Below are 12,705 nucleotides of genomic sequence, written 5' to 3'. Positions count from 1 at the left end.
TATGCTAATCAATGTACTGTGGACATATTTCTAGTTAATTAATCGTTTTTGGCACCACCAGGGCTGGAGGTCCTGAACCCAACCTTCAGATTTTCTTTGTGCGTGTGAAACATGAAGAAACATTTACAGTTTCTCTTTTCTGCTGAAAAAAGGAACAATAACAAAAGTACACAGACCAATGAAAATATCCCAACTTGTTGCCTGACAGTAGTTACATAAAATCAGTGTTTGTTTCGAAGCTGCAGTAAAATGAAAGGGATCTACTGCATGCATTCTTTTCTGAGTGTCATGTGTCTGTCTGCTGTTTAGATGTCTCACACAGCCACCAGTGCCTTCTGCCGCTCCATCAAGCTGCAGTGTGAGCTTTACCCGTCCAGAGAGGTCGCCATCTGCCTGGACCCGTACTGCGGCCTGGGCTTCGTCCTCTGGTGCCTTTGCAGGTCAGACAAAGAAAACAGTGTACAGGCATTAAAAACAGGCATTTGTGATTTGGATTTGTGAATCCAAATGAAGATGTTACTTAAAGGAACAGTGTATAAGATTTTGGGGGATTTAGTGGAATCTAGCTTGAGGACAGGAGATTACAACCAGCTGAAACTTTTCCCGGTTAGAAAATCCTTCAGTTTTCATTGTTAAGGAGGTTTTTACTTGGAGCTAAATCATCTGCAGAGGTCTCTTCCTCTCCAAAACAAACAGGCCTGGTGATTTAAATTGGTAAAAACATTGAACAAGGCAGTTTCACCTTAAACAATTCTGTGTTCTCCAATGCTGCTTGTGCAGAGGGGTTGCAAACTACGGTGGCCCTATCTTAAGCAGTGTTTGGTTTGTCCGTTCAGGGCTACTGTAGAAACATGACAGTGTTACATGGTGATCTCAATGGATGAAGACCTGCTCCCTATGTAGTATGTATTATACACTAAGAAAACATATATATTATGTTCAGTTTCTGCCAATATGTCCCCCTAAATCCCTCACACTGAACCTTTGAAGTGGAGTTACTTAAATACCTATTCTAGTCACGCAGGGCAGATACAGAAGAATGTCTGAAGGCACGTTAAAGAGGACACTTCAAAGAGCATATTTACACCTTGACTTATGCCCACTGGTATTAGAAATGGCCAGCATGTTAGATTCAACATATATTTCTACATTATGGAAGAAATGATTCCATCAGTACCACAACATAATCCCCCCATGCTCATCTTTCCTCTTGTTTTGTTTCTCTCTGCAGTGTGTACTCAGGTCACCAGTCCATCTTGATTCCTCCGTCCGAGCTGGAGGTGAACCCGGCTCTCTGGCTGTCAGCCGTCAGTCAGTACAAAGTCCGTGACACCTTCTGCTCCTACAGCGTCATGGAGCTCTGCACCAAAGGCCTCGGCCTGCAGACCGACTTACTGAAGGTAAAGGGGCTGAAGAATTTGTGTTTTACCTTTGATGTTGTATAAATTCAATTAACAAGAGATCTCGGAAAAGATTAAAGTGGCATGCAGATATAAAAGGGATCACAGACAACAGCTTCTCATTCTGCGTCCTCCTCGTCCCCCTTCAGTCTCGAGGGTTGGACTTGTCTCGGGTGAGGACCTGTGTGGTTGTAGCAGAGGAGCGTCCAAGGACAGCCCTGACACAGTCCTTCTCCAAACTCTTCAAGGACCTGGGACTCCACCCTCGAGCCGTCAGCACCTCCTTTGGATGCCGGGTCAACCTGGCGATCTGCCTGCAGGTCAGTTGGACTTTCTTTGCTCCTGCTTCTCTCTGCTTCCAAAGACTCAGGACATTTCTTGGTGCGACACGGGCGAGATTGAACATTGACATTCGGCATTTGCATTTTGGAAATCTGGAATTTCGCTGCTTTTGCTCTCTATGACAGTTAATGTTCTATCTTCATCTTTTTTATTATTAATATTATTTGTAGTAAAAATCAGGTGAAGCTGAGCTCTTTATAAGCAGGTATTTTGGTATTTTACTAAATATTTATTAGCTTTAAACGTAAAGGCATTTTAGCTTTGTTATTTGGTTAAGACAATAGATAGTCCATTAAACCATGGATTGGCTAGTAATAATAAGTTTGTGATTGTATTATGTGCATCAAGTTTTTAGTTTTAGTTTCCTTTTGTTAGTAGATTGTGTAGTCTACAAGATCCAAGAAGTGTTTTGCTTTTCTATCCAGAGTCAAATAAACAGTCAGATCTCTGTGTCCAGTGTGTTAAAGGAATACTTCACCCACAAAATGACAATTTGTAAATCAGTTAATCATGCAGTGTTACCTTGTATTTGTTAAGAAAACTGTTTGTCATGCATGCCTCCATGGAAAATGGCAAACATACTATTTTATTCTATTTTTGTCATTTTGTGGGTGAAGTATTCCTTTAAGTCTCGCTTAGTGTAGTAAAAAGATTAGAGGTGGGGGATCTGCGACCCTGGTCGTCAAATGAAAACACATCTTCCTGTAACTCAGAGACTGTTGTATTTATATGTTGTATCTTGTGTATCTAACCTCTCTTAAAAAAACAGTAAGACACTTATTTGTAAGATAAATCAGCCTAGTGTAAGATGTACAATCAATAATTCTGAAAACCCCTAAATGTAGTATTTTGACATAGCCTAGTTTCATTTTACATAATACTCACTGATTGCCATAAATTACATTAATTCTGAAGTCTGAAGTTTTTGACACCTGGTAACGCTAATGTAGCATCCTGGAGTTACAACTCTTTCTGTGACTGAAACTCTGATAATTGGATGAATTGGTAACTAACTTGCTAGATAGGTGGTTTAGAGTTATTGGAAGGTGTTTTGATGGAAGTTATTAGTTTCTTCCTGCTTTTAGTCTCTGTGCCAAGCAAGGCTAAATATGTCTTCGACCATCTCTATACTGGATGCACAGAGAAACTGATATCCATCTTCTTGTCTTTATATAAATGTTTAGTTCTATTTGAACTTTCTGTGCGGATTAGGAACTTCATTTGTGTTTTTCTTCTGTGAAAAACAATTTCCTTAGAGGTTGGACAGAGAAATGCTTTAACAGAATATACAGAAAATGGACAGTTCTTTAAGGAAAGTCTGGCTGATGAATTGGTGCTTTCAGGGACAGTGAACTCAGTGATCTCAGAAACAATCCTAAACTGATTTTCTTACCCTACAGTCTTTGCAGGTTGGAGAAACCACATAACTGCAATGTTGGCTGTATTGCATTCAAAGTTTTTATCGTGTTTAATCAGATGGATGACTTTCCCATCTCCTGCGCATGTGAAACCTTTCCATTTCTGGCTTTGAAGTATAAAACTATACATGGATGTCAATGCAAGATTAACCAAATGCACTTCTTGCTGACACAGGGTATGAAGCCTGTGACAGTGACATGATTGTGGGCAACTAGATTACAAGTTTACAGGGAGATAACAGTCTCTGTAGTTGGGCAAAACATCCAAATTAAAGCCACAGTCATTCTCTTTTCTGTTTTTTGAGGCATTGAGCCTTTTGTCTGTTTGTCCCTTGGGTTCGGCGTCATCCCTCCATTTCAAGCTGATCGTTGCTTTTACATTTCGGATATGATTTGCAGCAGTGGCTAAAATTAGGTTATTCCCAAAGTTTATACGTAAATGTCACAGATTTTTTCCTTTTGCCATTTCTTGTAAATCCCGTAGAAAAACTGCAGAGGAAGAAAAGGATCTTTTGTGATTTGCTCTAGATAATTAAATTATGGTTATTTCCAAGTTACAATTAAATTAAAACATTGCAGACTGTTTAATAGATTTTAATTGTAAGAGACAGTCAGAATTCAAGCCTTTACAAAGAATTTAATATATTATTTCAGATTATGAACATAATCTAATCAGTAGTACAATGTTGTTGTGCAGAACAGTGATTTATAACTGCACGGCTTCAATCTACACTAATATTACGGCAAAACAACTAATATTACACAGTATATTGAATGACTGTTCTGTGATCTAAAATAACCAAACTATTTCTAGCAGCTTTAAATGACTAAACTAACATTTGGCTGAACAGTTCTTCCAGTCCTGACTGCTTGTTTTGTTTCTTTGAGTTTTCCATTTTGACATTTCTCTTCCTTCCCTGCTCCTTCCTTGTTTTAATCATAACCCCGCCCACATATCTCATACTTGGTTTTGTCTCCGCCCTCCCTCCTTACCTCCTCCTCCTCCTCCTCCTCCTCCTCCTCCTCCTGTTCCTCCTCCTCCTCCACCCCTCTCTGCTGCTGTAGCCTCACAGGCTGGGAAAGCTTGCTGACCAGGTAGGGAACCACCATCAGTCCCCCCACCCCAACCACCACCACCTCCACCCCACTGCTTGTTGGCACATCACTCATCAACTGGCTTTAGATCAGCATTTTTAAGGATTATTTTGAGTATTCAATCATTCCTGTAGTGTTGAACAGTGTGGCAGACGACAGGAGGTGTATTCAGTTTGGATTCACCAAAGTTAGGGCCTGGTCACACCAGCATTTATGACGAATTGATTGAATAATAGGCCAAAATCAACAAAGTTCAATGGAATGGCTGCAGAGGTAAAGTAAATTTGCTCAGTGTTTTCACATTGAGCTCAACTTTGAATTGAATTTTGACGTGCAAATCTGCACCATTGACCAACTGCAAATTATCTTAAAGGGAAACTCCACCTGTTTTACACATCTAAGTGTGTTTACATGTGTTTCCAGATGTGGGCAAGTACTACTGTATATTAGGGATGGAAATCTCGAGGCACCTCATGGCTGGATTCTGATTTTGATGGCTGCTATGCGATTATGAAACAATTATGATGCATCAAAAAATTTTGATACCTATATACATGATTTATTTTTTTCTCTTGCTACTTTTAAAAATAGCATATTTGTAATGATCCATAATTAAAATAAACAGATGAATCTACGTACATACTGTGCGGCTCTAGTGCAGGTCCTTTTTCCCCTCAGCTGTATAGCAACCAAAATGTTTCCATACACTGCTGCATACACTATATGCTTATGAGCCAGAGGGTGTTGGTCAGATTGTATTCATTTGCAGTTGCTCACATTTAGTCATCCTCACCACAACTCAAGAAGTAGCCTAGCTTAGAGCGTGAACATGACGCACATGTTTGCTTTTGTCACATTTTACCATCTGGGTTGAATCAGCCGTAAAGAACATACTGCATATATGAACAAAAGTATTATAAAGCTTTCCGTGTCTCCAGGGGGGTGCTGTGTGAAATCTGATAAATTCCCTCAAGTGATGTCACTTGAGTCAGCGTCAGTCGGGGCTGAAGACCACAAGTTCAAGAATAAATTTTAAAAAATGTGGAGGTGTTCAGTTAGAAATAAGTGAGCTCACCAGACCTCTGTAGCGCGCTGCTCATGTCTGCTGCAGGCTAGAGAATCCTGGCTACATTAGCTTCTACTAGCATAAAACACCCCAAACTCCACAAATGAACAATCAGTGGTTGTGTTGCATTGTGGGTAATGTAGGCATCAAGTTTTGACATGGTTATTTTGAAAATGTCCATCGTAAGTCTGACAATGTATGAGGAAACAGAGAGACAAAGAGTATAAAAATTGAGGACGCTATCGTCTTAGCTGTAGTTTACCATTTTAAGAAAAGTAACGCAGCGTGGTCTGTACTCAACAAAGTTATTGTTAGGTTAGAGACTGACAGCTATCTACGGTGGTAAGCTTTCAGCATCACCTGCAAAGACGTGAAAATCAATTTTCTGGAGCCACTTTCTGGTGTGACTGGCCACTTCCAATAGATTCCAATGGTGATCCAGTATCATAACAAAAAACATGTGTTGAACATTTCAAAAAGTCTACAGAAACTTCTCAAACTGCCTCTCCACCATTGGTCTGTATGTTCCACACAATTTTTAATCAGTAGTTATGTATTCTTCTTCTGGAGGAGTTTTAAAGTAAGAAAAGTAGTTTATTTAGCTCCCCTGTGGAGATGATGCTATCTGCCATTTTGTGCTCTGGGTGTGTGGGCTTCTGACTCCCAGCATGCCGCTGTGTGTCCGGTGGTGGGCTCTGTGTACCGTTTCCCTCTGCAAAGGTTTCTAATCACCTCTGAGAGAGAAAAGGGGGATGGAGGGATGGTGGAGGAAGAGAGAGGTCGGAACGGGGGTCTTTATCTCTTTCTTTTTCTCTGACTTGATTTGGAGTTTGCACTCACACTCACATTTAGGAGTACAGCTGTCAACACAGAACGAGGAGATTTAGCTGAAAAATACACCAGCATAGGTCCAATCATATTTCAAAGATTTTATATGTGTAAATATATTTTCAGGGTTTTTATGTACCAGGATGTAATCACGTCATCATCACCCCTTTTTTCCATCTTTCTTTTCTCCTGGCTTGGAATCACTTTTCCCTCTTTTCTTTCCTCTAAATGACAATTTTATTGTGACGTTTTGTTTGCATGTCGAACAAGAAGAATATGATTATATAAAGCATTTTTTTATGTTGGGATATATCTTTGTTTTTATTTTAATCTGTTATTATTCGCTGATTTCATTCAAAAATCATCCCACTGCTGTCACTCCCACATTGTTCTCCCCTCCATTTTTTAAAATGTTGTAGAGGTTATGTGGGATCCCGTCTTTGCTCTCAAACCCAAAGCTCTTCCCCCCTGCTGTGGAGGGAAAGCTTGTCTCTTTGAGCACTAATGCACGAGCAGTAGCATCCACTGGTAGGAGCAGTAGTAGTAGAAGTTTTTGTCGTGCAGTTGTACTATGGCACTAGTTGTATAAAAGGACATTGTGTGACTCTGCAATGTTAACTGTTGTTGTTGGTGATTCTCAGGGCACCTCAGGACCCGACCCCACGACTGTGTTTGTTGATATGAGAGCGCTACGGCACGACAGGTGAGTGAATCACACATTTAAAACTGACTTATTCATTGTTATGTAACCGAGAACTAATGAAAGTAGATGCTTTCCCAGGTGGAAGTCAAAACAAAGATGAATCAGTCATTACCTCATTGTTTCTCAGTCTTTTTGCAGTGATAAATTATTATGTGGTTTACAAAATATCTTCCCATAACTCCACAACATTCACTGGAGATGTTAAAATATACCTTTACTTTTCATCATTATTCACTTTCTGTGGGGGTGTTTTTCTCCGTGTTAAGATGGCAATTTCTGTAAATTTTGTACATACATTTGTAGTACAAAGAGGATGATACCTAATGATGTTGGTAATCTCTTGACCTTTCATTTGGTGCCACCGACATATAGAAATTTCCAACAATCCATCATTTAAGTTCATGAGAGAATCCCTCTAAATATAATGTCCAAGTTGGTGTTAGCCACAGTTACACTGTTAATCTGTCTATGTAATCCATGCTAAAGCTAGTTAACATGCTAAAAGTCAGAGGTGGGGACTTGATTCACATGACTTGACCTTGAGTCACAAATATGAAGACTCTAGACTCAACTTGACAAAATAAAAAAAAAAGACTTGAAACTCAACTTGGACTTTAACACCAATGACTTGTGACGTCACTTTGACTTGAGCCTTTTGACTGGAACTTGATACCTTCCCCCAAGCAAAGAGTAAAAAGGACGTTATTTAAAAAGCCTGCCACTAATCAATTTATTTCCCGAATCAACTAGCAGTGCTATTCATACCCTGCAACGCAAGTCAACACTTAATTTCCCAGATCCACTTTGTTTGAACCAATCAGACAGCATCCAATCAAGTTGCAGGAGAGAACCATAAAGAACTAATGTTATGTTACTCAGCGTGGAAATGTGTTGGGGGAAAAAAATCATATCTAAGATAATTTTGTTTGCACACAAAAAACAAATTACAAGATACAAAACGTGCAGGTCAGAAAGCTGATTTCAGTTATTTTAATACATTGTTACTCTTGTTAAAATGGCATTACATTTGGTTAAGGGAACATTGTGACTTGTTCAGGACTTGAAACTCAAAGTTTAGAACTCGGGACTCAACTCAGGACTCGCCGGTCTTGACTTGGGACTTGAGTGCAATGACTTGAGACTTACTTGTGACCTCCAAAACAATGACTTGGTCCCATCTCTACTAAAAGTTACAGAATCAATGTTAGTATATGGGTGTTGTTAGCTTGCAAATGTCAGCTTGCTAACATTCAAAAGCTAACATGTTAGCTACAAACATGCTAACATACAAATTTGCAATTATTGGTTGTTTTTGAGCTAAAACATAAAAAACCATTGATATGGTGATTTTGAATGTCATTTTCAGCTGTAGGCGTCTGTGGTTGTTCTGGACAACAGTTCATTGTGTTCTCACCCACTCCCAATATTATCTGTTACATCATACTCATAATGTGAAGAGGTAATTCTTGATTTTATTCTGCAGTTAGTAATTTCCCAATAATTCCTTTTGAGGGTTCCTAGAAAAAGCTGTGTAATTTAATACTAATCATTTTAAGAAAAAAATAGGAAGTTACTTTGAGGTTGGTTTGTTTTATTGAATTTAAAGCCGTACAGTAATAAGCTCTCTTTAAACCCCACTGAATATCTGTTATATTTCATTTTTTATTGAATGTTTTAATTCTCCATAAGTGGTGAATTATACGCTTGCCTGTTGACAGATTTCACATTTTTGCACATCACTTATTCAGGAATAATAATTGGGAGTGTCCCAACTGAACATCTTTTCCAGGAGCCTTCCTATGAATTAACATGTTACGTACAGCCTCCTTTCTAGGAAGTGACAGTAAATGAGGGAACTCGTGAAATGAAGCACTCAATTAGGCCCTATTGATTTTATGTGAGGAAATTTAAATACAGATACATAAGTGTCTAACAAACTACTTTTAGAACAAGCCTTAATAAACCCCTTAAAATCAGCTTCTAGTTAATATTTTAACTACATTTGATTTAATTATGGGTTTTTGGATTGCCAGGCCTGGTTATCCTCTTGTATATTTCATCTCACAACAGATCTGTTTTCCATCAGTGAAATAGATTCTGTGCCCACAGCATTTTGTGTGGCTCCTGTGGGATTTCGTGCTGTAGCAGTCTCTCCTGGGCAGCTTCAGTGTGAATGTGGTGAAGTTTTATGAATGAGTAGCAGCAGAGTGTTTGTGAATGGAGAGCATGCAGCTCAGCAAACACTCCCAGAATATATAAAGTGCTCAGTAAAGTTGGGCATTATTCCAGTGCACGACTTGTTCTACAGCTAGGAACCATCACCCCTGGCTGATAGTAAAAGTTTGAATATAATGAGAAGCTGAAAAGTTTCTTCAAGACAATATGACAATTCCAGGCATGTCAGCTTGATGCCCCGGCTGTCACCCTCACAGCCTCTAAAACACATCCAGTCTGAGAACGATGCACTTATATCCCATCAAACCCAGTGTGAGTCACATGTCATGCTAGGTGACACCATAAATAGCAACTTGGGAGTCTCCAGAATTTGTTCTGCCAGAGTTTTGGCTTTGGGGGAGAAATCTGACTTTATGAACCAGCTGGAGGTTTGAAAATTGCCACGAGGGTTCAACATTAGTGTCAGATTTTATCTCTTACAGTAGTGAAACTGTCAGTTTCCAAGCAACAGAGATGGACAACAACTCCAGGATGGCAAGCAAGACTTAAATTTATTCAAATATCTCCTGGCAAGGTGGTCCGCTGGGATTAAAGGAACAATACTGAGACCACTTTAGCTCAGACAGACACCAGCTCACAGCTGACAATGTAAAATTAAGTTTAAACACGTCAGGAGCTGTTTCCAGAAAGTTTCCCAGCATGTCTGGAGAAACTTCAGCTTCCTGTTCTGTGATCCAGCAGGTCATTATGGCTTTCAGCCTGCGACCGCTCTGCTGTCATTTCCCACAGAGGAGTCACAGTGCATGAAACAACGAAGCTGCTCAGTCCTGCTGTGTATAAATATAACTGTCAGTGTGCATGATTACATGTAATCACTGTTGATTTAAGCAGGCCTGTTTCTAACAGAGAGACACTGTTTCTCGTTTATGATCTGACCAACCACTTCTGTCAGGTTCCTTTTTGAGGATCAATATTTTCATTTTAATTTTAACTGTCAAGTAAGTAAGTATAATTATTGTTTTTTGGTCAACATTCTTTGTAACTTCATCTCAAATTATGTATTTACAGATTAAATCTGTCCTGTCCCAGCTCACAGTGCTCCTGAACATGCTGTGTTTATTATGGAAATCAAAGCCTTCAAAACCATAAACTAAAAAACAAAACATGAAATACTTTATTCTCAGAAGAAAAAAAAAATATTTGGGTCTTTATCAGATATTACACATGTCAGTCAAACCATGTCCTTTTTAAAAACACAGAGGTAAAAACAATGAAACAATGAAAATATACTCAAAAAATTACAAATATTTTACAAAATGAATTATATACTATGCAGGATTTTCCCTTAAAACAATGTATAAGCTCATACAAAAATAATCCCTCTCAGTCATCACTTATGATCCACTAGCAGTGGCAGTTTATCTGCAGGGACTGGTTACAAAATGACACTGAATCTGGGGTTGACGTCACTTTCACTTTCGCTTTCGCTTTCGCTGATGACTGTGTTTACAATCACTGACCAGTAATTCCTGCATTATATACTGTACCATTAAAAAAATGAAATTTTGTATGTGTAGTTCACATAATCGGGACGTAAATGTGTTCCTCATTGGAGTGTCTTTATGTTTGTTTCTGTCCTTTTTAATTAAAACAATCTTGTTTCCTTGAATCTGTGTTTATGTTGTTTAGTGAACAGATTTCGTCTTCTAATGCTGCAGATTTTGTTTTGTTTTTTTGTACAGGGTCAGACTAGTAGAGAGGGGGTCACCACACAGCCTGCCTCTGATGGAGTCTGGGAAGGTGAGGTGTTTTTGTTTGCTTGCTTTTCTTGCGGTTAAAATGTTGAAATCATTTAAATGTTGATGTTTTGTCTCTGGTTTCTGAACAGATCCTGCCCGGGGTCCGAATCATCATCGCCAACCCAGAGACAAAGGGACCAATGGGAGAGTCGCATCTGGGCGAGGTTTGTCTACAGATCTCTTTTCAAACAAACAAAGATTATGAGTTTTGTGCTTTCCTGTTCAGTTCTGACATGACCTTCACCTATCGGCACTCGATATTTGACATTAACATGGACAGACTGTAATTAAAACACACTCTGCTTGTACTCACTTGAAGTTGGCACAACTTTGATCTGATTAATTGTTCCATTTTTTGTTTTTCCCAGTGTTAAGAAAATATTTCTCAACATTTTTATAAATGAGTAGTCAACAATATGAGTAAACATTTAATAGGCAAATTGGGGCGATACTAATTATAATACTTATTAAAATTATTATCCCTCAAACTATCTGTTGGATTAGGCAACTAGTGATATGATAGAAAATTGCATTTTAAACAAAAGTTATATCATCTGTTTATCATTTAAAGTAGTCTATTAAATAAAACATTATTGTTTCTGCTACAATGTTCTTATATAATTTTAAACAAAGCTAAACAAGATTATGTTGCATATTATTGTAGGAATTTATATTTGATTTTTTTGGTGTTTTTGTTTTTATTATATAGGAGTCATCTGATTTGTGACAGTTTATATGAAAAATCAATAAAATACTTATTACAGTAAGAAATAGAAAAAAATCAATGAAAGACAATGGTTTGTGATGGGATTTATCCACTTATCCTTTTGCCTAGTCATTAATTAATTGAAAGTTAATTGATAAATAAATAAACAAACATAATCAGTCATACCATCATGTCTTTTTTTTAATAAGAGTCAGTTTCTGTCTTTTACACATTAGATATTAGAGCAGTATTTCAGCAGTAAACAGCAGAACTTTAACAAGAGCTCCACCTGCTCCCTGATGTATGTTTGTAGATCTGGGTGCACAGCGGCCACAACGCCAGCGGTTACTTCACCGTCTACGGAGATGAGGCGCTGCAGTCGGACCATTTCAACTCCAGACTCAGCTTCGGAGACACGCAAACGGTCTGGGCTCGAACTGGATACCTGGGCTTCCTCCGCAGGACCGAACTGACCGATGCCAGCGGAGGTGAGGACGTGATGGGAATGATCAGTTGGTGGAATGATGTGAATGTGTGATTGATGGGGCCGACACTGACCTTTAGTGTTCCCGTGTAACGGAGAGCAGGATTAAACAGCTTCAGGGCGGATTTTAAGTGCTGCCAACCCTGAAGGAATCCATTAGTTAGGTTTTCACTGGAGAGTTTGAGAGGAATTTCCTGTCTGATGAGCACCAATCTGTGTCACTGCTGTGTTTTATTGTTTTATATATGTCTTGATCAGATGTTAACACACTGAATATTGGTAGAAAATGTGTTGCTTGGATCCAAAAATATCATTATTAAGCCTCAAAAATATACAACCATTTTGACCCGGAGCCATTAAGACTCCTAAACATTTTCTTTTAATGCAGCGAGTGAAGAAAAGCTGAGTTTATCCAATCATTTTAGATTAGCATTGTCAGTCAGGCCAAGTAAAATATTTAATCCTGTGATCAGTGGAGAATCTTTGAGCATGCATATTCTGTCTATGCACTTTTATTTTAATTATTATTTAACCTTTAACAGGATTTTCTTGATAGTATTTAGGACTAAATGGCAGCACAATCATGTGAAATAACACAGTATACTTGCAAAAGTATCAAGATTGGTCTGTTTTATTTCTTATATCCAAGAGGAAGTGTTTATTGTTTTTGAGATGTATGAAAAATGACA

At 38.5% G+C, this 12,705-nt stretch overlaps 1 protein-coding gene across 1 annotated transcript; it reads left to right on the top strand.

Annotated features, from left to right (window-relative positions):
• Positions 1-304: 304 nt before the first annotated feature.
• Positions 305-12,020, top strand: LOC126387516 (disco-interacting protein 2 homolog C-like; the record flags this gene model as incomplete). Its single annotated transcript, XM_050040018.1, has 8 exons — positions 305-440; positions 1,232-1,400; positions 1,550-1,720; positions 4,226-4,255; positions 6,791-6,852; positions 10,770-10,827; positions 10,916-10,990; positions 11,846-12,020. Coding segments are annotated over exons 1-8 (871 nt in total), but the record flags the coding sequence as incomplete, so codon positions are not given.
• Between the last annotated feature and the right edge of the window lie 685 nt (positions 12,021-12,705).

The sequence above is a fragment of the Epinephelus moara genome, unplaced genomic scaffold (assembly GCF_006386435.1).
Source record: "Epinephelus moara isolate mb unplaced genomic scaffold, YSFRI_EMoa_1.0 scaffold614, whole genome shotgun sequence".
In the NCBI taxonomy this organism is placed as follows: Eukaryota; Metazoa; Chordata; class Actinopteri; order Perciformes; family Serranidae; genus Epinephelus; species Epinephelus moara.
The sequence above is the reverse complement of the archived record's forward strand: the minus strand, read 5'-3'. Positions and strand labels throughout refer to the sequence as shown.